Raw genomic sequence first — 23,463 nt, forward strand, 5'->3', positions numbered from 1 at the left:
TGTAACTCAAAAAACCTGTATTTAAAAACCGGTTCAAATCTTAGATGAAACATCCTGTACATGCACACGGTATTCACACGATGCACACGAGCAGGGAAGAACAGGTGCGCAGTCTGATTCATCTTGCGCAAAGTCTTTGTTTTTCATGGGAAGATATAAGGAGCCGACGGTGCTCATCAATAACTGGCCTCACACAATATGCGGGACAAACCCGAATCACTGGTCTCCATCGCAAAGCGTAGATATATTCGGAAGGCTCTGCACAAGAGCACAGTGCGAAGCTCCTGTTTAGCCTGGAAATAAACCTTTCCTTAAAATCTACACACCAGCCCGCAACTGTACCCAAATGGGCGACATTAACGCTCCCGATATTTCACGGGTTGTAGACGAGGACTTTTACGAATATACTCGGCGCGAATGTGGTGGCATCCACATCATGAAGAAGGTAGGTCCAACTTTTGCGACGATCTCGCCGCGTGTCCTAGTTATGGGCATCTACAAGACTGTTAACTCCATGGCGTAATTACGATTAAGCTCAAAAGCGCAGCCGCGTAAAGCTCGTGTTGCTAGTTGCATACCGTCACCAAAAACATCATCATCATACTACGCCCACTGCAGGGCAAAGGACTCTCCCATGTCTCTCCAATCAACCCTGTCCTTTGCCAGCTGCGGCCACCGTATTCCCGCAAATTTCTTAATCTCATCTGTCCACCTAATTTTGTGCCGCCCCCTGCTACGCTTGCCTTCTCTTGGAATCCACTCCGTTACCCTTAAGGACCAGCGGTTATCTTGCCTTCGCATTACATGCCCTGCCCAAGCCCATTTCTTCCTCTTCATTTCAACTAGGATGTCATTAACCCGCGTTTGCTCTCTGACCCACTCCGCCCACTTCCGATATCTTAATGTTACACCTATAATTTTTCTTTCCATAGCTGGGTGCGTTGTAATTAACATAAGCTGAAGCCTCTTTGTTGGCCACTACTTTACAGTGTACCTCCAGAGGTACAGTAAGACAATTCGTTAACCAATCATAGGAGAAAGCTTAACCAACATTTAAATGTTAGACTCTAGTAAAGAACTTCCCAAAGAGACAGCAAAATCGTGGCACTTATAATTTCATCTTGCGATTTGTTATTTTTCAACGTGGCCCTCAAGCATTTAGGGACCAGCTGTTTCTTTTTCGTGGAGAAACAGTGTCGTGATCATGATGACGGCTGGAGCTTCACAGGAGGCTCACTGTGTATCTGATGACAGAGGTTTTAAAGTTCCGGCGTTGTATTTGATCACAGATGGTACCAGCCCATGAGGATTTCGATTCCGTGGAGTTCGATGCCTTTGATGGCTTTACATTACGAGTATATATCCGGTCAGCTGACCGACAAGCTGAGTGAGTACAGTAACTTTGTCTAAATCTTGGTCCTCGTTTCTTAAAGGTATTGTCCCGCCACCCGTGTCCATAGTAGGTTACAAATATAGATTTATGCTTTTTTTTATACCACTGCTCACAGAGATATCGAGGAAAATTTCTAGCTATCACGTACTTATAGGTCACTACGCCCCAAATGACCGTAAGCTTCCACTGAAAAAGATACTTTGATCAGCTGCAAAAGGTTAAAAATGGAATTTAGGTAGCGAAACTACCACCCGTTTTCTCGCGGTAGTTTATGCCACGCTGATCTTAAGAGTCTAGGCAACACTGCGATCAAATTTCATGCCGTGATCACAGAATTATTTTCAATCTGGACGCTATGAAATAAAAAAAACTTGCCGGGAAAAACGCTGAACAAGTTAAAGGTGCACTGAAGAGGAATCTGAACTCGTCTTTTTGCCGCGGGAGCTCGATCTACACGTTCCCAGCATTCTTAGAAAGTTCGATTTATTGCCCTGTACGGCCGATTTCCATAATTAAATCGGATTAACGTGCTGCTCCCGCTTTTTTTTTGTTAATTCCCCGCATACGGTGGGAGGAGTCGACCAATGCATGGAGTGCCTTTCAGGCAGTCGCGTGGCGACATTGCCTTCTCTTTTATTTTGTTTCGTTTAGGTTTCCGTGAATAAATAGGTCTAGTCAGAGACTACACATCTGCAAAATAGGCCCACGGAAATAAAAATACGCTTAGACTCCATGCTTTCGCAGATCACTACGTATCACTCCGCCGATGGCAGAGCGGCAATCCGCCACGGGACTGGGTGATAGGTTGGTCGACTCCTCCCAACTTTTGCGGGGAGTTAAAAAAAAAGGCGGGAGTTCGACGCTAATGCGATTGAAATTATGGCAATCGGCCGCAGAGGGGAATAATTCGATGTTTCCAGGAACGCCCGGAACGTTTAGATCGAGTTTCAGCAGTAAAAACACGAGTTCAGATTCCTCTTCAGTGCACCTTTAATGTCGATAGTACTGTACAATTATTGCGTTCTTTTCTAACGATCACGCATCGTCATTTCCAAAAGAAGCCACGGAACAAATTTTAAAAAATTATGGAATGGACCCCTAGTGCCTATAGTGAAAAAGCTGAAAATGGGTGACCGAATCAGCCTTGCAGATTGCAATGTAGAAAACCATTTCGACAAGACAATTCTCTCATGGCAAGCCAACCAGTTTATACTGCTGCAGATGATAAGCAGCATAGACCCTGTCTTAGCCTTTGAAAAGTGAAGGCTTAACGCACATCGAACTTATCACTTTAAAAAATCCAACTCACGCATCCTCTCTGTATCAACATTCCCGGTAGCGGTACACTAGTCTGTATCTCGAATTCCAAATATGGTCACCCCGTATGCAAACCAGTAATTTTTTCCGAGCGGATATATCCTGTCGCCTGCAATATTTTCATCACTGGACACACGTTTTATAAATAAGTGGCAAACATAGATGAAAGCACCCAACCGCGGAAGTTGGAAAAAGATCTTAAACTTCATTATAATCATATACACCTTATGGGACGGAATATTTGCGGGAGGTATATGTAGCAATCTATTTTAACAAATAATTTGCAAACACCGTCGATGTTAAGGAGATACAGAGCTGATCAGGGCGACGATACATTCAATCTGAAGGTGGTATCGTGAGCTATTGGTCCGCATCTCTTAGTCCAGTTTAAAAGAAGAAGAGTAGCTCAGGTATACCGCATTCTATTTTTTTCAGAATAATACTTGAAAGAACAAAAGTTTAAAATTTTGAAACAACAAAATAAGTAATAGTTTAAGTATGCTAGCTTGCCCGTCTTTACGGACAGTTTGAAAAGTTACGCGGCAAGCTCCACAATGAATCAACGCTTTGATACCTTGGGGCCTTGCAGGTTATTAAATTTCTTGCAGGTAATGAGAAAGCGAGTTGAACTGTGTGGAACTTGTCGTATTTGTGGTCTTATGTTTTAAAAGTTCAAAGTAACATCATTGTTGTGTCATCGATGGAAACATTTACTGATATTGGGAGCAGTGAGCACAATGATAGAAATAGGAAAATTGTGGTACAGCACATCAAAAAAAAAAAAATGGCTGAGGCTTAACTTGGTTAAGCCTGGAGAATGCGAAGCATCATCGTGTCGCGTAATTTGGAGGCGCACAACCACTGCGACGGCGCGAGGTGGGTCCCCGTTTCTCCACTGTCGTGACGTCATCGTGTCACGTGGTGTGACGTCTTGTATCACGTGACTTGGAGGCGCACAACCACAGCGACGGCGCGAGGTGGGCCCCCGGCCGTTTCTCCACTGTCGTGACGTCATCGTCTCACGTGGTGTGACGTCATGTATCACGTCATTTGGAGGCGCACAACCACAGCGACGGCGCGAGGCGGGCCCCCGTTTCTCTACTGTCGTGACGTCATCGTGTCACGTGGTGTGACGTCATGTATCACGTGATTTGGAGGAGCATAACCACGATGATGGGCTGAAGTGGTATCTAAAGTAGTATGCTTCGCATAAAAAAACTACGAGGGCACTTTGTCAGCCTAAAGTGCGCTAGGCGAAATCCTTTGCCGTGCTACTTTGACTGCCAATGACTGCCTATGTTCGTTCAGCCTCCCTGGTTTTGCTGCCCGGCGACGCGTTTAACCGCCGCTGAAGGATGCCTTTGTGCATCTCTCGCCGTTTCGTGTTCGGACAGTCACCCTTCCTCTGCCGAGCCGAACCACCTGGCGCGGAATCGCTGCACCGCTTGGGAGCCATCCTCCTCCACTAGCTGCCGCACACCGACTAACGACGGTGCAGCGCTCGACGCCGCCGCGCCGACAGCTCCACCTGTCGACGAAGATGACGTCACCTTTTGGCAGCTGCGCTCGTCGATGAGTCATCCCAGGCGATGGATGTAACGCCGGACGGACGGACGGGAGAATGAGCCATTAACGGCTTTCGCCTCAATAAACCGCAAATATGGTTACCAACATTAGTTTTGCCTTAATAAACCACAAATATGATTACCAAGATTGGGGTGGGCTCAAGTGTGAATTCTGAATGAGCCACCAGCTAAGTCGCCGCGGTGGCTCAGTGCTTATAGCTCTCGGCTGCTGACCCGGAAGACGTGGGTTCGATCCCGGCTGCGGAGGTGAAATTTTCATGAAGGCGAAAATCAAAAGGCCCGTGTACTGTGCCATGTCAGAGCACATTAAAGAACCCCAGGTGGTCGAAATTTCCGGAGCCCTTCACTACGGCGTCCCTCAGAGCCTGAGTCGCTTTGGGACGTTAAACCCCAGAAAACCAAACCAAAACAAACTATTCCAAGAGCCTACCTGCGCTCACCGTGCAGGAAAGCCGGAAAAGAGAATCCCCCCCCCCCCCTTGCTGAGCCCCTGCCCCGAGGTTAATGTAGGTGCAAACAAAGACCTCTGCGCTCTCTGTGCCCCTGCGACAGTGCACTCCTGAGTCGTGCTTAAAAGATAGTAATTGGTTAACGAGGAAAGAAAACGGCGAAGTATTAGTCTGACAACTCGGTGGACACCTGTACCGCGCCGGAAGGGAAGGGAGAAAGTGGGAGTGAAAGATCAGATAGAAAGGGGTGTCGCAGTAGAGGGCTACGGAATGATTTCGACCACCTGGGGATCTTTAACACGCACTGACAACGCACAGCATACGGGTGGCTTTTGCGTTTCACCTCCATCGAAATGCGGCCGCCGCAGTCGGGTTCGAACCCGGGTACTCCGGCTGGGTAGACGAGCGCCTTAACCACTGAGCCACCATTCCTTACTTTACGGCGTGGTTCAGGTGTTCACCGAGATATCTGAGACAGATACTACGCCATTTCCTTTTGCTCAAAAAGGAATTTACCGATTTTTACGTGGGGTGGTGAGAGAGAGATATGTGGCCTGCTTGCGTTAGCGCTGACAGATTTGTGGCAGACACGCGGCACTGCAGGAATAGGACGCAGCGTTGATAGGGTAACCAAACTCTCGCGATCAACCCGTAACTGCCACATGCCAGGGTGGCAGGGTGGGTGCGCTGCCTATCCAGTGTCCGGAACGCACTCAACGTTACAGCCGCAAGGCCTCGTACAGGGTTGCCCGATACACCATAGCCTTCACTCTCTAACCAGGCTCAGCCGTTAGGTAAACCGCCGCTAATTTTTTTATAATCGTTATATGCTCGTGTTGAGCTTGAAATAAAGATTTTTTTGTTTTGATTGGAATCACCATAGGCGGTTGCTATTCATACCGAGTAAATTTCAACTTAGCACTAATTTGGTAATTGTGCCGTAAAATCGGCATCTTCCAAATAGTATAGCTTTAAGCCAGTTTCAAGCTGATGCAATAGCTTGTAGTACCGAGTGAAAAATTAAAGTCCATTTTCCTAGATTGAGAGGAGCGATGAGAAATGTAACAGCTGATTTCCACTCAACTAATTGGGGGCACTTGCTAGGCAACGGCTCAAGGTCGGACTCTGTGCCTCCCTGGAGCACCGCCACAGCGAAATCACAAGTTCGTGGCTAATGTAGCTTCCGCATAAAAGCTGCCATTTAGGTTCCAACGCAAGAAAATAAGAAAGTACGAATTGGCTACGGAAAACCAATGAATGGCGATAATATCTGCCGGTGCCGATCTAGACTCCTGGAGGAATAAATGCGCCTCTCGTCTACTGAAAGCTTGTTTTTTCCTGACAGAACTATAGGAGACCGAATCTAAATGTCCGTATGTGCCGTTGACGCCGAGTGCGACAGTTGCTCCGCATTCTCATTTCCTACCGCATCAAGACTGCAACACTAAGCACTACGGAGGTCGAAACCTGTACTCTGCGATGTTAGTGTGCATTAAGAGCCCCACGTGGCCAAAATTATTTCAGAGCCCGCCACTGCTGCATCGCTTCCTTCCTTCCTTCCTTCCTTCCTTCCTTCCTTCCTTCCTTCCTTCCTTCCTTCCTTCCTTCCTTCCTTCCTTCCTTCCTTCCTTCCTTCCTTGCTTCCTTCCTTCCTTCCTTCCTTCCTTCCTTCCTTCCTTCCTTCCTTCCTTCCTTCCTTCCTTCACGACACGGTTCACGTGTCCTTCCGGAATAAGACCGTTACTGCACTATTTTCTTTCCTTATAACCAATTAATTTATTGATTCCGCTACCACGCTTTTTGTCTCAGAATAAACTTATGCAACGCAGAAAAATTTTCCTTTTGCACTGTGAAAGCGCAAATGGGGAGCTTCGGACGAGGCCAGTTCTAATGCCGAGGCAATCATCTTTACCCTGTGCGGTGATCCAGTAACGCATTCGGTCCGGGGGTACTCTGAGACCTGGTTCGCCCAACTACCATGGAAGTAATAATCCCTTTTTCTGGTCGTGGATTACTATAACAGCAATGTTGTAGGCGTTTTAAACTTGACCCCTCTCGATCTATAAAGATGGACCAGATCAAAGTAAAGCTGTTTTTCTGGGTGTGTGTGTCGCGTTCGGCGTCTTTTCCACGTGAGCGGGGCCAAAGAGGTGCCGTTTGGTACACTGCGGCGGCCAGTTGCGTATGACGTTACAAAGAGCGGTGATTTTCTTGACGGCACCGCTTCTATCTTACCTTTGAGCATTAGACTTAATGTGCTACCCTTGGTGCATATAGCTCCCATCAGTGGCTTTGCGCAACGAACTGTACTGCAAGACAGAGTACAATGTATAGAGCGCAGCGCTGTCCTCGTTCATAGTGGAGGGCCGTCCCGATCGGGAACTGGACGGCTACCACTGAGAGCTTTAGAACTGCTCGGTTCCTCGGTGGCGAAGCGAAACTGATAACCACCCTATGTCGTGTAGATCATAAGCGCCTTATTCTAAGACCCAAGGGAGCCAGGGTCACTTAGGTTTCCCGTCGAAACAAAGCATAACTTTTGTAGAACTAGCTGCGCTACCAACGTTAAACAAACATCTTCACACAGTCCACACAAACTTGGCCCTCGGACTACCAAGAACTGATTTGTTTGTTCACAATTCTTCCCGCAGGTATAAAATAGCAATAAGGAATCAGCATGGCTTCGCTGAAATTCAACTAAAGGATGGTAAAGTGCAAGCTACAGTCGGCACCACTCCGGTGGGGGAGGACCCCGTGACTTCCTCCAAAATGGATCAGAAAAGAATGGACGTTATGGAAATGTTTACATTTGCTATAAGAGCGGTCAAAAACGCCGCTAATAAAGAAACCCTCCAAGTAAGTACCAAAGTGGTTCAATTCCGGACATCTGTTCACGATAAAAAGCTCCAAGTAGAAATTTTCTCTTCATTTATGGAGGGCACCGTTAGACATACTTTATTCTACTCAGACATGTCCCTCAGATCACTAATAGCCAACGTCACGATCTAACTACAACTTCTCCAAACACTCACAAACAGAAAGAAAATCTTTCAGAATTAAGACAAGCACGACACCACATCACTGGAAAGTGGGGAGGCACATGTTGGCGACGGCTATGTGCAGTTGTCGACGCCTCAGCATTCTACAAAGACAGTCACAGAAATGGCAGTACGTAGAGCTTCCTGAGAGATCATGTAGACCGTCTAAAATTTGCATCATGGTTTGCACAGCTGTTTTGTCGGTGTTCAAGGCAGCGAGGATTCACTTACATTAATGCATTCAGTTCGCAAAGAAGGGCAATGCTGAGGACAAACCAACAGCCGTTGGTGGGCGATAACGAACCTCTAAGAAACAGCGGCGGTCGCGCCACAATGGGCAGAACTGAGCAGTCGGAGAAAATAGCCTAGACAAGCAGCTTTGAAGGTGTCTCTGTTCTGTCGTTGGAATCTTTACATAATGGTGATGGTGATCGGCTTCACAAAACGTTTTTTTGTTCTGTGCTGGGCCTCTTGCAACAATTATCAGCAGACATCAAGGAAAAGCTATCTTCCTTGTTCAATTCCAAGTTCACATTTGACCTTAGAGGGTCCCTGAAGACCACCCGATGTTAGTTTCTCGATAGATTACCGAGTTCTATTGATGTATAATCTGCCCATGCTTAAAATAGAGCCTTTATATCATACAAGACACCGTAAAAAGATTACAGGTGTCTCCACTACAGGTCGTTTTTGGAAGCGAACTGCATTCGGCTGAAGAAAGTTTTTTTTTTTAACGTAATAGCATTTAGGTGGTCGTATAAAAAATTGGCTGTGGCTTAACTCAGTCATGCCTAGAGGATGAGCGTGGCGAGAGGTACGGTTAATCTTAAAGTTTAGCTTTCTTCTCTCTACGGTTACATCTTTTGTCGTTTAGCTTGGTACGTCTCAGTGTTTAGGTTTTGTTGTTACCTATCGTTATGTTATGGTTACATTAAAGGCTAGACATTTTTAAAGTGTAACGCCTTTATTTTCAAAGTCATCTTGTTGTTTCTAAATTGCCACAAAGACGGCGCGATGGTCGGTGAAGTGGCAAGCAGCCGTCTCAATGACTCCGACACAGTACTTTAAGGCCAAGGTTTGAACTTCTCGTTTTTGTTTCTTGCTTTTGTTTTGTTTGTTCTTGTTTGTTCTAGTTCTTGTTTGTTTGCTCGTTCTTCCTCCGTCTCCTCGGCTAGCTGCCTCCTCTTGGTTTCGTTCCGACGACGAATCCTGGCTTCTTTCATTCTCTCCGACTCACTTTCCATATCTACCGACGAATCCCAACGAGCCTCCCATTATATATATACGATGCAACGCCGGCTCCTCTTCTGTTGTGGCAACGCGGTTTCACAGGCTCCTCCTCTGACGTCATGCCAGATGGTGCGGCGAGCGGCGCTGCCAGCTGCGGCGGTTGCTAGGCAACGGCTCCGCTCGTGGTGTGTTCACCGGCCACAGCGAAATGGCGAGAATGCGGCCAATATAGCTCTCGCTACAAAAAAAATGGACGAAATTCTCTGACTGGCCGGGAGGGTCGTGCCGTGATCAGCGACGGCAAATTTTAAAATCTCAGAGCCCTAAAATTTGGAACTTTGCCCACCACAAAATTTACATATACTTTCCAAAATTTTAGAATTATACCCCACCCCACAAAATGTGTTAAGGTGGGCTAGTTGGGATTAATGGGTCGAACAACGTCATATGATGAGTCAGATCAGTATATTCCCATATGATAATAAAGTGGATGGCGATAGAACGTTCTAGAAGGTAATGACTTACGGATACCATAAAAGGGCAATGGTACCGGCTCTAAACGGTGCAAAATCGGGAAAATCACAAGGCCGATCTTAGATGCTTATTGTACTCACCATCGGAGGCCATAGAATTGCAATAGCGCATAATTCTTTAAGAATAAGGTTAAAAGGTCCCCCAACTTTCCATTTGTTCCTATCAGAGAGGCAACGCTACTCCGCCTCATGCACTTCCAAATGTTCATCACGGAGTCGTTTTGGGTCTTCAACTCACAAGTCTGAAGCTAGTCACGAAAAAAATAAGTTCTTTTTTTTTTTAAATTCCGCATTTGCTACAATAACGGCACGAACTAAAGAACGAACTTGTCACAGCACCGTCTTTCACGCCAATCTTTTTTCATTTCTTAGTTTTTATCTCGGTTCTGCCTCGCCTTAGAGGCGCTCTGTTTATTGATGAACCGTCGAGTTTGAAGAGCGAGATTTATAAAAGAAAACGGTGACCAATATGCGCAAGCGGAACTTCGGTAATCGCATATTCATTAACCGTATTGGCATCCCGGAAGTATCATTTCGTCGTATCTTGGTAGTTTGAATATTCAAATTCATTTTATTTCTGGTAGAAAGCAAGTATACATCATGAGCAAGAGAGTTTAAAAGGGGATTATTCTACCAAGGAAGACGAGGCAAAAGGCGTTTCATCTACGCCTGACAAGGCCTCGCCTCCTGGCGAGATACATTGCACTCTCTATGCTACAAAAGCCGTTGAAAAAAAAAATATATTGCACCATTCATTACGTGCAGAAAACAGAAGCATTGTGGACAAGCATTATATGAAATTAAAACCGTAAGTACTACAGAAAACAAGAGAATTTTTCCTAAAAAAAAAAGCTTACATCACAACCTGTTAGTTGTTATTGTGTCAAAAGGTAAGAACCACAGTTGCATAAATATTTATCTCAACAAAAGATTAGCTCCTAACCAGAAAATTATTAGTGTCAAAAGCATGAAAAAGCAACATTTGTATCGACATATTTCAATAATCTAACAAGGAACACAGCAATACAAGCGAAACACAAACCTAAATGAGATAACAAGGAGACAGGTCATTTTTTTTCTACCAGGAGTATTTTTTTTATCCGTGCTTTATAAGTATACGGTGACTGTACATTCACTGCGATGTCAATAAGCTCTGGAAACAAATTTAAAAGGACAGGAATCTGGTAGTCTAACGATTGTGTACCATAGGAAGTTCTGACTTTTTTCTTAGCAAATGAATTTGCCCTAAAGTTATATCCGCATTCTTGACGTCGGTACTTCCCAAGAAATGAATTTAGGTTACTTTTTATATGAGTGAATATGTTCAGTGCCAAGCGCTGTCGAAATATACTTGTAATTGCAAGTATTTCATTTTTTACGAACAGTGGAGCTGTGTGTTCTCGCAACGCTGCATTTTCTATGAATCGGATGCATTTCTTTTGAAGAATATGAAGACGTTCCAAATTACCAGTGGTAGTGGTGCCCCAAACTAGTATGCAGTATTGCAATCTTGAATTAATCATGGTATAATAAAGCTGGCGTTTCAACCACGCTGGGAGCATAAACTTAAATCTATTTAGCATTCCAATAGTTTTCGCGAGGTCCATAGTCAAATAGTTTATGTGGTGTGTCCAGTTCAAGTTTTCATGGAAATGTACACCCAGAAATTTCTGAGCGCTAACACGGTTTAATGTTTGCCCCTCGAAGACTAGTTTAAGTGTCAATCGCCTTATTTTTAGCCCGAAAGATAATGTAGTTCGTTTTGTCTGTATTGAGATACAGACAAAACGTTTTGTCTGAGATCATCGTAGTTTCATTTCACTGTAGTAGCATTTTTACGGATGTGATAAGGGCTGGGCTAGAATGATGAGGACTAACATGAAAAAATTAATCGTACTACAGAAAGAAGTTTGTTATATTACAAAGCTTGAAAGGTCGTGTCCGAGATCAGTCGCCTTCCACGCACTTAAGATTATCCGTGTAGGCAATCCTCATGAGTTTAGCCTTCTGCAGGCAATCTATTATTCCTACACCCACATCAAACGTTATTTATCAACTCTGGCATCTCTAGAATACCGCCAGACTTCGCTGAATATAACCAACCCGGATGTTTGGACGATACCATTTTTTCTAAGCACCTACAAATTACAACCTTTAAATCATAACCTTCCCCGCACTTTGAATAACACTCCTGGCTCTAAGAGCAAATAACTGCGGAGATATTTAGTAAAACTTTCAATACCGAGTGCCTGTTATTACTTTATTTGCGTCACCCTAGCGTTGTTTTATTTCCTTTCATTTGCATTGTTGTAGCATTGATACTTTTGTGCATAACTGTTACTTCTACTTGCTCTACATGCGCCATGTTCCCGTAATTTATTTCAGAATTCGTTTTGTTCTGTATAGTCTTGGCTGCATTATACGTGGTAGCATTTTTTCCGTATATGCTATGCTTGGTTTGGTTTGGTTTATAGGGGTTTAACGTCCTAGATAGACTCAGGCTATGAGGGACGCCGTAGTGAATGGCCCCGAAATTTCGACCACATGGGGTACTTCATCGTGCACTGACATCGCACAGCACACGGGCCTCTAGAATTTCGCCTCCACCAAAATTCGACCGCCGCGACCGGGACCGAACCCAAGTTTTTCGAGTCCTTGTAAGGGTTTCCTGATCCTAGTCAAGGTACCCTAGCAGCTTTTGCCCAGTAATGCCACCTGAAATATCCAGTAAAATAAACAGAATTGAACTGAACTGAATTACCGAAAGGTACCTATCACCAATTTTGCACATTTTTATTTCTGCAATTGCCATATCATTTGTTCTTTATAAGGGAACGCTACAAGCTAAGCTAATACTTTTTTGTGCCTTGCCTTTTCCAGTGCATAGTTTTCGACGATGTTATTCATGAAACAGAAATGACATGGAAAAGTAAGTGCACTAAATTTTATCTCATTCGGCTATGAGTGAGCGCCTGCACATTTCAAGTGCCAGGCGGATGCCATATCAGTCAGAGGTGCAGTTTAAGCAACGTCGACAACACAAGAAAACCACAAGGTTGGCAATAAACATTGCATGTGCACAAATTCTAGTGCAATTTGTCCTGAGCTCCTGCGATTGTAAAAGGCACCTCTTGCACAGACCACTTTAGCTTTAAGCACATTGCAATATCACTGCTGCCTTGAAATTTCTTGATTCACATGCCCAGGGAAATATTCTCGGTGTTATTATAATGCTCTTTGAGTGTTAAAAGGAAATACTAAATTTTACTTGCCATTGGAACACATGGAACAGTATTGATTACGTACAAGACATTTTAGACAAAAAAATGTGATTTCGTCTTCTGTTAATGGCATCTAGTACTGAACATCAGAATGGCAGTGACACCCCAGCGCCTTTTTGAGCTAAGCAGTTCGTAGGGGCGACGGCGAAATAATACGTTGGTATGAATTTCTTTCGGCTGGCGGGGCACATCTGTACAGCGAATAGTAAGCATTGCAAGGGTAGCTTTAGTGATAAAATTGGTCATAACCCCTTGCATGTTAAACACATTCAAGCCATTTTCTAACTTGAATGAGGGAAACCGCGACTCTGGTATCCCCAAAATTTGCCCCAAAGTTAGTGTCTTGAAAGTTTCTGTATTCGCCCAGATGACGAGTTTTTAATGCTCTCTCGAAATTCCAATGCTCAAATCGACCACGCAGCACTATAAAACAACTGTTTCCGGAACGGCAGCGGTTATGCACTGTGCATAAACGCCCGAGCACTGGGTGGTTTCCTTCGTTACGGCTTTGCAGAGCAGATCTCTTCATGACTGTTTCATCTAATTTACCCTGCTTTTTGTCCTTGCACTCTTAGAATAATAGTGCATAGTCAGGTCAAAACATTCTTTGTTTTGCAAATATGGTACTTTCATGTTTCGTGTACGATACGTTCGTCTCACTATACATTTATCAACCCAGGCTCCATCACAAATATTCAAAAGCGAAATCTGTGCTTGGAGAAAATGAAATTTTTAGAATGTCTTGACCTGTAGCAATCCCGTAGGATGACAATGGATGTGTAGCAGGCCTTCTGCCGCATTTTTTAAAAACTCTCGCGCCTTTTTAGAAGATTCAGAAGAAAAATACATAGTACAAAACAATTCTCTGGAGGCTTAAAAGTAGAAATCTGGGCTAGTGGTCATAAATTATGTCTAAGATGCTCAAAACGCTTTTCGCGAATCCATTAAAAATGAAAAAAAATGCTGACGCGGAGCTTCCCGTTAAGTTTAAAAAAAAAAAGGCTTCAACGTATTACAGTGGACAAGAGTTCCTTCTGATTAATTTTCTCTGTACAAGTCTGTCAGTTCTTGGTTCACCAGGATCGAAAAGAAGAAACCCAGCGATCGCACAGAATATGAGTATATGATCTCTTGTTCGTCATATCAGCTAACGTCAAGCTAAGACAGGGAAATGGAGACGTGGATAAATGGGCAGTGTCTTTTTTTCTTCTAATGAGCTGGAAATGATAAGGTCTCTGATTGCTCCTGATCCTTTGCAGTTTCGAACGGGATAAATATAGCGCGATTAAGAGAGGGAAAGCCCGCTCAATTTCTCACATATTCGTAGATTAAAGTTTTCAGAGGGCATTGCGTGTGTGTTCATAAGGCGCAGTAAAGGCGTTAGAAGGCCCTATACACCACGACCACGAGCATTATTAGTGAGAATTTTCATAAAATGGACTTTACCGAAGCTATCCTTTCGACTTACACACACAAAAAAAAAACTCTAGGAACACTGGCGACACTAAGTTACATTACCTGTAGGGAATGTGAAAGCTTCAACATCAGCGAACTTTATGACACACCAGAATTGCGCGTTTTTGTCGTGATAATGCTCCTTTCTGTTCGCAGCGATACAGGGTGTACAGATATGGCGGGGACGAGGGGACATGGCTTGTAGCACATCAAGTTACCTGATGATGTTATAACTGTCTTGAACAATTAGCGAATTTTATAACAGGCCACCAATCCGGGTCGAAAACTCAGCGTAGTTCATGAGAAAACACAACATGGGCTGTTTAATATGATGAGGCTTCCAACACTACACCATTAAAAAAAAATTGAGGGAACACATAAACACCGGCTTACGGATATGACGCGATAGTATGAATGGGTCCCTTCAGTGGCCTGTGATCTTCTTTCCATAACACTTAGCTTACACGGATGCATTTCTTTCTATCACCGTCCTTAACCTACGCTAAATGTTTAATGCGATAGTATTAAAGATCTCTCCGGCGCAACTACTCCTGTCTGTTGCCTAGGTTTTGCCTCGATGTCCATATATGTGGAGCTGGTCGTTCTGAACTTCTCATTCATTATCGCGGACAGTCCTCATATCACTCCTGGCGCAGTGGTGAAGCGGTTAAGCGATGCGCCACAGCCCTGGCAGGTGGCTGCTCAAGCACTGCCACGGGTGGGGATTGTCAGATCCAGGTTTTCACAGTGAGTAGCACATGTAACAGGCGAAGGCGGGCTAATTGGTGGTTGACCATGGAGTGCATATTGCAACCACGCAAAAGGACGAGGTACGAAAAGAGGAAAGCACAGGACAAAACAAGTTTTGTCCTGTGCTTTCCTCTCTTCGTGCCTTGTCGTTTTGCGCGGTTGCAATATGCACTCCTTTTTCACAGTGAGACCAAGCCCACACTCAAAGAAATTTGAGAGTTCGCTGTGTGCACAGACATCTACAAAGCGCTTGAATGTAAAACCATGGCGTCGAATAAACGAGACAAAAGAAAAAAAACATATCTGGGGCTATGGCAAAGACGCAGTCCTCTAATAAACATTTCCAAAAGCTGTTTTGAAACATTAGTCACCGGACTGCGTTTCTCTAGCCCACTTTACAACTCTTCCATGGCCAAGAATCTTTTCTTCCGTGCTCCTTACCTAGGAAAGACCAGTGTTATGAAAGAATAAGAGTTTTTTTTTTGCTTTCAAGAACAACAAACCGCTAAAGGCGAAAGAAACTACATACGTAACCGTGGGAGGCTGTAATATTGAGTTGGCATCAATATTGTTCTTCCTTTCAAGCATTATACCCCTGTCAGACGAGCAAATTTAGTGTCATTTTAAACGAGTGACACTCGCCTGTAGTGTCATTCGCATCGTGTCACACGATGAACTGTAATGACACTCGCTGCTGAACGCACTCGGCAAGAAGTGAGTTTGGGGAACTCACTTCACTTTTCCCAAGGGGCGAAGTGTATAGCCTCGGTAGCAGCGTTTCGAAACTAGAATACAACGTCGGCAATAAAAATGGCGTTTTATCGTACGCAGCTAATTTTTTTTTTGCCTCTTGTTCATGTAAACTTATTTGCACATGTATGTCGCCACCACTTTTTGCCAATCAGATTGTGTCAGATGCGCAGAAACGGTATCGCCGTGGGTCGCCATGATGCTTCAAAAAGTGAAGTACTGCTCCTGGCTTGTCTCGTCTTGCGAAGCCTTTTTTGTAATCGCCAATATTGCACAAAGCTCCTTGATAATCATAAAAAATTGCTTGCAGTTTGGAATCTACTGTACATTAACTGTACATTAAAGCTTTGAAGCGCGAAAAGTAATATTTTTTGTGCCTTACTTGAAAAGCCATCGTCACCACCATCAATTCCGAATGACACTTTATTTTTCCGTGTAGCAGCACGCCCCGAAAGTGTCACTCGTTCTGGAGAAGTGCACTTTGTGAAAGTGTCACTAAACTTGCCCGTGTGACAGGGGTATTACTCAGCACCTTGTAGCTCTATAAAAGTATTTACGTCAAAGCAATTTCTGTGCATGAGTAAACAAACATTTGTTGTTTATCCATGAGTGACCCTCACCGCATTGTTTCCAACTGGTACGGCTGTATGCACCATCTAACTTTGAGTCCTGCATTTTTCCCCAGGCGTAAAATTCTCAGAACGCCTGTTAAACTGCGGCCGAATATCGCTGCATATATTTCACGACTGTGGGGGGCCGTTTCCTGAGCCCATGAAAATGGTGAGTTCTCGTTTCTCTCTCTCTCTCTCTCTCTCTCTCTCGATTGCACGAAGAAGAAGAAAACCTTGAAGGAATGCTTAAAGGGGCAGCGGAAAAATATTTCAAACGCAAACGAACGATATAATTTGTTTAATGGGCTTAAGCAGGTGCATTTTTGCAAGTTCTACTCGCAGACATTTAGTGGAGCATTTTGATTGTGACTTTGAATACGTATTTTCAACCGTTACGAGTGACATCAAGCTGCACTGGCTCCAACTACTATGACGTCACCGAGCCCAGTTATGGTTCAGAGCAACGATCAGAGCTTGCCGGCGACGTCGACATTCATCGGGAATGTCGTCGACCAGCTTCGCCGATCTGTCGATGGCAAAGTGCACTTTTGCACTGGGGCCTGCCAAGATCCAAACTAGTGGTATAAATTCCTTAGCAGATAATTATTTGCTCTGCGCACTGCTACTCTGAACTCCTTTTCACAGTCACTAGGTCCGAAGGGCTCTTTGAAAACAGTAAACAATACACTGGCAAAAACACTCATTTTCATAGTCACTAGGTCCAAAAGAATATCTCAAAGCAAAAAAAAATACACTCGCAAAAACGCTCATTTTCAGAATCACGAGGCCAAAATTGTTCTTTCAAAGCCAAAACAAAATACACTAAAAGGCTTTGTGTCACTACACCCTTAAGCTCCGCCTAAAGGAGCTACTCGATAGCGTAAAGAGGACTCTTCGGTGACCTACAGTACTCTTTCCGTATCACTTCAGAGATACCGATACTCTTGTTTTTCCTCACCATCACATAACGCTTAACCCACCGCTAAGAGTACAATGCGATACCATTTCAGATCCCACTGCGCAAAGATTCTTTCTCTGTTGTCCAGGACAGGCCTACATGCCCTTACATGGACTCGTGATCATTCACTACTTTACACTGATTGATCGTGAGGAGTTTTCATGCTACTCCCAGCCCAGTGGTGCATCGGTTAAGTGAAGCGCCCCTGCCCAGGCAGGTGGCTGTTCAAACACTACAACCGGTGGGACATGTGAGCCTCAGGTTACTCTTCCCGAGCATTCCTTCATGGCCAATGATTAATCTAACTGCCACATGCCACGGTGTGGGCAGTTGGCTCAAAATGCGATGGCAGGTTTCCATCTGCTACGGCGAGCGGGTAGCGATGGCGTCACAAGCTCCCGTGATCAAAGTGGCAGGTGGACCATCTGCTGTGGACCACCACCAACACCAACGACGCCGCGGTTAAACGGGACCCTTATTGCTATGGAGTTAAAATTCTTGAGCTTCACTTTCGATCGGTCCTCACGTTTTTCAGCACTCCGAATGGGCGTCCCCCAGCGCACTGCGCATGTTAATGTCCCAACCAGACAGTAAAACTGTGGTTATGTATTATCAACTTCAAAACTGGACATCTAAAGATGGGTTACGAATTACTTGTATGCATTGATCTCAGCGTATCTGGGAGAGAGCAACTACAGAGGGAAAATAAGAAGTTGTGAAAAATAAAACGCACTCACCGCAAATACGACGACAAAAAAAAAACAATTGCACACTCATTAGTAAAGTTTCCAAAGCCGCCACAATACTTCAGCTTCTAAACCTATGAAAAGAGACAGGGTTTTGAGGTTGAACGTTCAAATGCGACTCAAGGTATGAGAGACGCCGTAGTTGATGGGTCCGGAAAATTTCGGCCACCTGGTGTTCATTGACGTGCACTAATGTCACATAGTACACAAGTCTCTTATCATTTCGCCTCTATCGATATGCGGCCGCCGTGGCCCCGATCGAGCCAGCGTCTTTAAGTTGGGCAGCCGAGTACGATAACCACTAAAGTACCACGCGGCTCAAAATAAACACTCTGCCTTCCCATTTAGATTCTTCCACCGATACTATTATCTGCGCGCACGCTGTACTTATAGTGATTGGAGAGCGAAGTGCTTTCTTTATACAAAATTATTCTGAAAATACTTTTTTTTTTGGCGTGTGCATGTGAGCACATCTTTTGGCGTCACACTCCGTGACTTCTCAGTACATCTATAACTCAAAACGTCTTTCGTTGTAAAGACTAACTGTGACGATTTTTACGCAGTCGATATGTGCCAGGCTCGCCATGCCCACCTTATAATAGAAGAAATGAGGCTCTCATGCCAATAGAATAATTCGGAATCACATGAACTCAGCCCTCGCTCTCAGCGGTCTGGAGTGCTCTTTGCATATCACCTGCCAGACACAGACGGAGTTGTGTGTTTTATGCTACTTTTTTATACTTATTTACCACAAGACACACAGGGCCACCCTTTAAACAACTGGAACAAACGTTCCTCTGTTGTCGAGGGTTAGAGCGCGCGGCTCACTATCCAAGGCCAAGCGGTTCAAATCCTGGCTTGACTTTACTCACTTTTCCAGCCTAAGAGCTTTTCTTTATTTAAAGGCACTACCTGAGACGGTTGTCGACTGACGCCTAGACCCTGTATACTATTTAGTAATTATGTACTTAAGTCATCACTATTGTTCTGGTGATGATTTTAGGCGCGTTTGACTTATCTGTGCGAGATCATGTGCTTCTGACCTCATGACCCTTTCAACCAATACCGATTTTCTCGACACGTTAACGCCAACAACTACGGCTGCTTCTTCGCTGATGTGGACCCCAGATGCTATCGTTGTAAAACCTGTGCGCGTAACCTTTTGGCAGGGTTTAAGTTTCGAGAACATTTTTTTTAACGATCGGCACCAGGTTAAGTTTGCAAGTAGTTTTCTTTCCTGCACTTGAATTATCGCTATTCTGTCTGCCAAAAACGTACCACGTGTCGTGACTCGCGCTCCTTCTTTTTGCGACCAGCTTCAAACATTCCCTGTGCTTTGAGAAAAGGCGTTCGACAGATTTGTTTGTAATCCATTTAATTCGATAGTTAATTCGATAGAGTCAAACCTACATTCTTCACCAGGCGTTGCTCTGTCTTCAAATTTTGGTGCACGTATTGCAGGTGCCATACATCAAAGCCTTCTGTCGCTTGAACCCTGGAGAAGAAGCCATCTACCAAGGGAAGGTTCACGGCACTAAACCGTGAGTTCTCGGTGCCAGATTTCTATGATAAGTTGCAAGTCAGCCCAAGTCAGATTTAATCAACCGCATTCTCAGTCCTAAAACAATTCTAAGAACAACTACAACCTGTTTTTTTTTTAAATAAAAATTGATTATATCACTCTTTCTGATGATATCGGCTCTGTCCAACAGAAAACCACCATTTCTCGCTCAGGGAACTGGATTTCTAGCTTTTTCCGCCACCTCAACCAAACTGAATCCACGGCGAAAATATGTCTTGAGGCAGGGCTTTGCGAAATTTTTCGATAATGGCGGCACCTCTATTTCAATATTTTTTTGCAATTTTTAGCATATGCAAGCTTCGTCTTCAAACAAAGTAGCTTCTGTAATAAACGGCGGCGCAACAAGGACAATAACAAGAGAGGGAACACCACATGCGCACACTACCACTACCAACTTGGTAGTGTGAGCATGTGGTGGTAGTGTGCGCAGGAGTTGGTAGTGTGCGCATGTGGTGTCCCCTCTCTTGTTAGTGTCCTTGTCTCGCCCCCGTTCATTTCATCATGCGCCAACTCGCCCCTCAGGCCATTCTTCTAAAGTAGCTTCTTTCTCGCTACAATGCGAAAATCTGTCTAAACAGCGCATAATCAATTTATCCTCTGTATTCCTCTGTGAAGGCCAATGCTGTCTGTAAGAATGATAAATTCGTTTCTCAACTCAATTTTATCAAATGACACCAAACTTGTTTAAACTAAAAAACTCGTCGTAATCTGATTTTCTCTCGCGTTAATGTCCCTATGTTTTGTGGCTAAATTACTCATGCTGTGCACATCGGCTTCCTATAACCTAAAATGGTGCATATTGAGCTGAAAAGTTTATTTTGTGTAGAGTGATCTGCTACTGTGGTTCGTTCACTTTTTCAATTTCAATTTCAATTTATTTTTTCCACGAGCACATGGTGAGGGCCGAGGGAAAAAAGCCAGAAATTTTGGCTTGACGTGCCCCTCGGCCCCTACATTGCAGGGCAGCAGGTAACATAAATGTTTTAAACAAATAGCATCTCAAAATGCAAACAATAGTTATCAAAAAATGGTTTTGTGTATAATTAGGAAAAATAACAAGGAATGAAGTGTACAACAAAAGATTCGAATTCATCCCCAGAAGCGCAGCTAATCCGCGCATTGGTGGAAATACATTGGCAAAGGCTTGACCTACGAAGGACCAGAGTGAACACATCCTTTTGCAATATTGGGCCAATTACCTGTACTGCTTATCTATATCGCCTTGATATGCTGAGATTAACCTAGGGTGCTTCTTTAATGCTGGTGTAAATCACTGTGTCTTCCTCGCAGGGTCCATGTGGTGGCGCCACGCGTGGTCGCCGATCTACCGATCGACGAATATCCCACTGATAGCATATTTGAGATATCCGTTGAGCTGCGTGACGACTGTTACTATTTCATCACCAACATGCCAAAGTATTTCATGCTATACTTTTCCAACCCTATCTGCGGAGAATCCTATCCACCTTTGTTTTCTTCCAACTATGACCTCAGCCTTCTCCTTGTTGTAAGTACTGAACGCCCAATAACTGCACTCGCGGGCACAGCATATACCCAAACACCGACATACTAGTTCTCATTGTTCCTAGGCAAATGCGCAATGTAGAGATCCGCAACAAACGCTACAAGAGGGGCAGGCACTCAGCAAGTGTACTTTTACGACTGCTTCAGGATTTCACAATGAAATCGGGCACATGGAATGAAAAACCAGCAAATCTGAGAAATCTTGTACGTGAACCCATGATAGTGAACGTAATTTACTCAGCATCGTAAGAATTTATGGAGCTGTCACTTTAACACAATATTTATGTCGCATGATCCGACACATCTCCGCTATAATTTATTTCAAGTTTGGCTAGGTTCGCTACTTTGAAAGAAAGGAAAACTTAATTGCGAAGTAAGCCATTGTGGATGGATGAAAAAGCGGCGCGACAGTCGCGACAATCCAGACGCTTCATTTTTTTTTTAAATTGTGCAGTTCAATGAACCTGGTGTAAAAGGCACAACGTTCTGGACGCTAGATTTTTAAAATCTGTGCAGCTCATTCAATGTGGTGTATTATATTAATGCAGATATTTAGTTATTACAACTGGCCATCGATATTTGCTTGGCAACTTTGAAAAAATCTGCGCATTGGGTAATTAAGATTTTAGCAGCAGACGACATGTGGGGCACAACCCATTGTTGTGATGCTCTGGTGAGATGAAAGCAAATGTAATGGTTTTGCCAAACTTTTCGACTTTGTTGATGTAATGATTCTCGTCTATAAACTCTGCAGACTTCCTATAGACAAATCTTATGGACTACAGGGAATACAAAAGCTATCGACAGCCTATTGACAATCTAGTTTTATGAATGTACAGAAGTGTACCAGAAGTGTACAGCTGTGAAGGTTGTTTTGAAGTCCTTGAAGGACTCAGGAAGGGACTAAGCGTAGCATACTGGGCGTCACCTCGTTAACCACTATACCTTTCCGTTCATCTTTCTCTCGCTCTCTCTGTTTTTGAGCAATAATAGACAAAGAAAATATCTACACGAAAGCAATCGAGCCTATTAAAAGTGCGTACACACTAACTAAATGAATTTGATAATGACGCTTGTGTGTTGAAGACATTCGTAGCTTCGTGCTGGGCTCAGACAAGAGCAACAAAAAAAAAACACGCTCAAGAAAAAAATAAATATCTATAGACTGCCAGGCTTACAAAAATTTCTTTAGAAGTCTGTAGGCTATCCACGAAGTATTGTATATGAAATTTATGGGCTTTCTATGGTCAAATCCTACTGATTAGGCAATAACAACCCTATAAACAATCTACAAGGAATCCATATGTTTATGGCCGTACATATTTCTTCGACTTTATTCTATTGTTTTGAAACCGCTGTTTTGAGCGGTTTGAAACCGTTGGTTTGAACGGAAATAAACTCAATTTGAATTAGAATTTGAATTTCAATATACGGTCATCAGGTTAGGAATGGACGTAAAAATAATTTATACGAACGAAAAAGGATATAAGAAGTCTGTAGACAGTCTGTAGACTATTTCTATAAGGGCGCGACGAGGGTATAAAAATCGCAGCGTAAAAAACGCCAAATAGACGAGTCACCACCCAGGCCCTTTCGTCGAAAGTCGTGCTTTCACTCGAACAGAAATATGCACGTGAATCTCGAAGGCCAGTTTACACTGCTATTGACGCTGTCTTTTTCTGCCTTGAAGCCACGAGTTTGCATAAATGGCAAAAAAAGATTATCCATTTTCTCGGCAACAAAAGCTCGCATTGTTGCCGGACAAACGTTATCATAGGCCCAAAGAGAATAGGATCATTTTTACAAAACAGAAAATTGGATACAATTGTTCTGAACACCCTTATAGTAACGCAATGAGCTTTTATCATTGGTTAAGATGCTTTGTGACAGTTTACGCCACCGCGCACCAGCGCAACAGTACATGATCTGGTTTTCCGTTTCGCAACTACACTGCTAGTGTTTTATTCTCTTTTCAGCGCCAAATCATGAGTGTACCAAAACTTCCACCGGAAGGTGAAGGGCAGCAGTGATTGTGAAAAACACCGCAGTCAACCTTCATATATTGGAAACTTGACGATATACGCCCGGTAACGTATTAGAAATATCGCAAAGGGACGCGCGCACTACCCTCTATAGTGACCTCCTTCATAACAAATAAAAACCGTTAAGAACCCATTAAAGTGATGGTGACCCGAAACATGAGGTCCTCATAAGTAACGATGCAAGTACATGGTTGGTACAAAGTTCCCAGGCCATAGGG

General features: G+C 43.9%; 1 protein-coding gene across 1 annotated transcript; it reads left to right on the forward strand.

The window, feature by feature from the left end:
- Positions 1 to 346: 346 nt before the first annotated feature.
- Positions 347 to 23,463, forward strand: LOC149346780 (uncharacterized). The gene is made up of 6 exons (XM_089541422.1): positions 347 to 445; positions 12,427 to 12,475; positions 16,468 to 16,562; positions 19,559 to 19,638; positions 20,970 to 21,186; positions 23,180 to 23,463. Exons 1-6 carry the CDS (start codon positions 347 to 349, stop codon positions 23,231 to 23,233), a joined length of 594 nt encoding a protein of 197 aa, XP_089397548.1. The 3' UTR covers positions 23,234 to 23,463.

The sequence above is a fragment of the Amblyomma mixtum genome, chromosome 4, assembly GCF_055824585.1.
Source record: "Amblyomma mixtum isolate Tamu chromosome 4, ASM5582458v1, whole genome shotgun sequence".
Taxonomy (NCBI): Eukaryota; Metazoa; Arthropoda; class Arachnida; order Ixodida; family Ixodidae; genus Amblyomma; species Amblyomma mixtum.

Bases quoted from the DNA above. Each gene is read 5' to 3' on its own strand.
- LOC149346780 (XM_089541422.1), top strand. From the start codon at position 347: ATGGGCGACATTAACGCTCCCGATATTTCACGGGTTGTAGACGAGGAC. The intron at 446-12,426 runs GTAGGTCCAACT...TGCCTTTTCCAG, and splicing joins GCATCCACATCATGAAGAAG to TGCATAGTTTTCGACGATGT. The intron at 12,476-16,467 runs GTAAGTGCACTA...ATTTTTCCCCAG, and splicing joins AACAGAAATGACATGGAAAA to GCGTAAAATTCTCAGAACGC.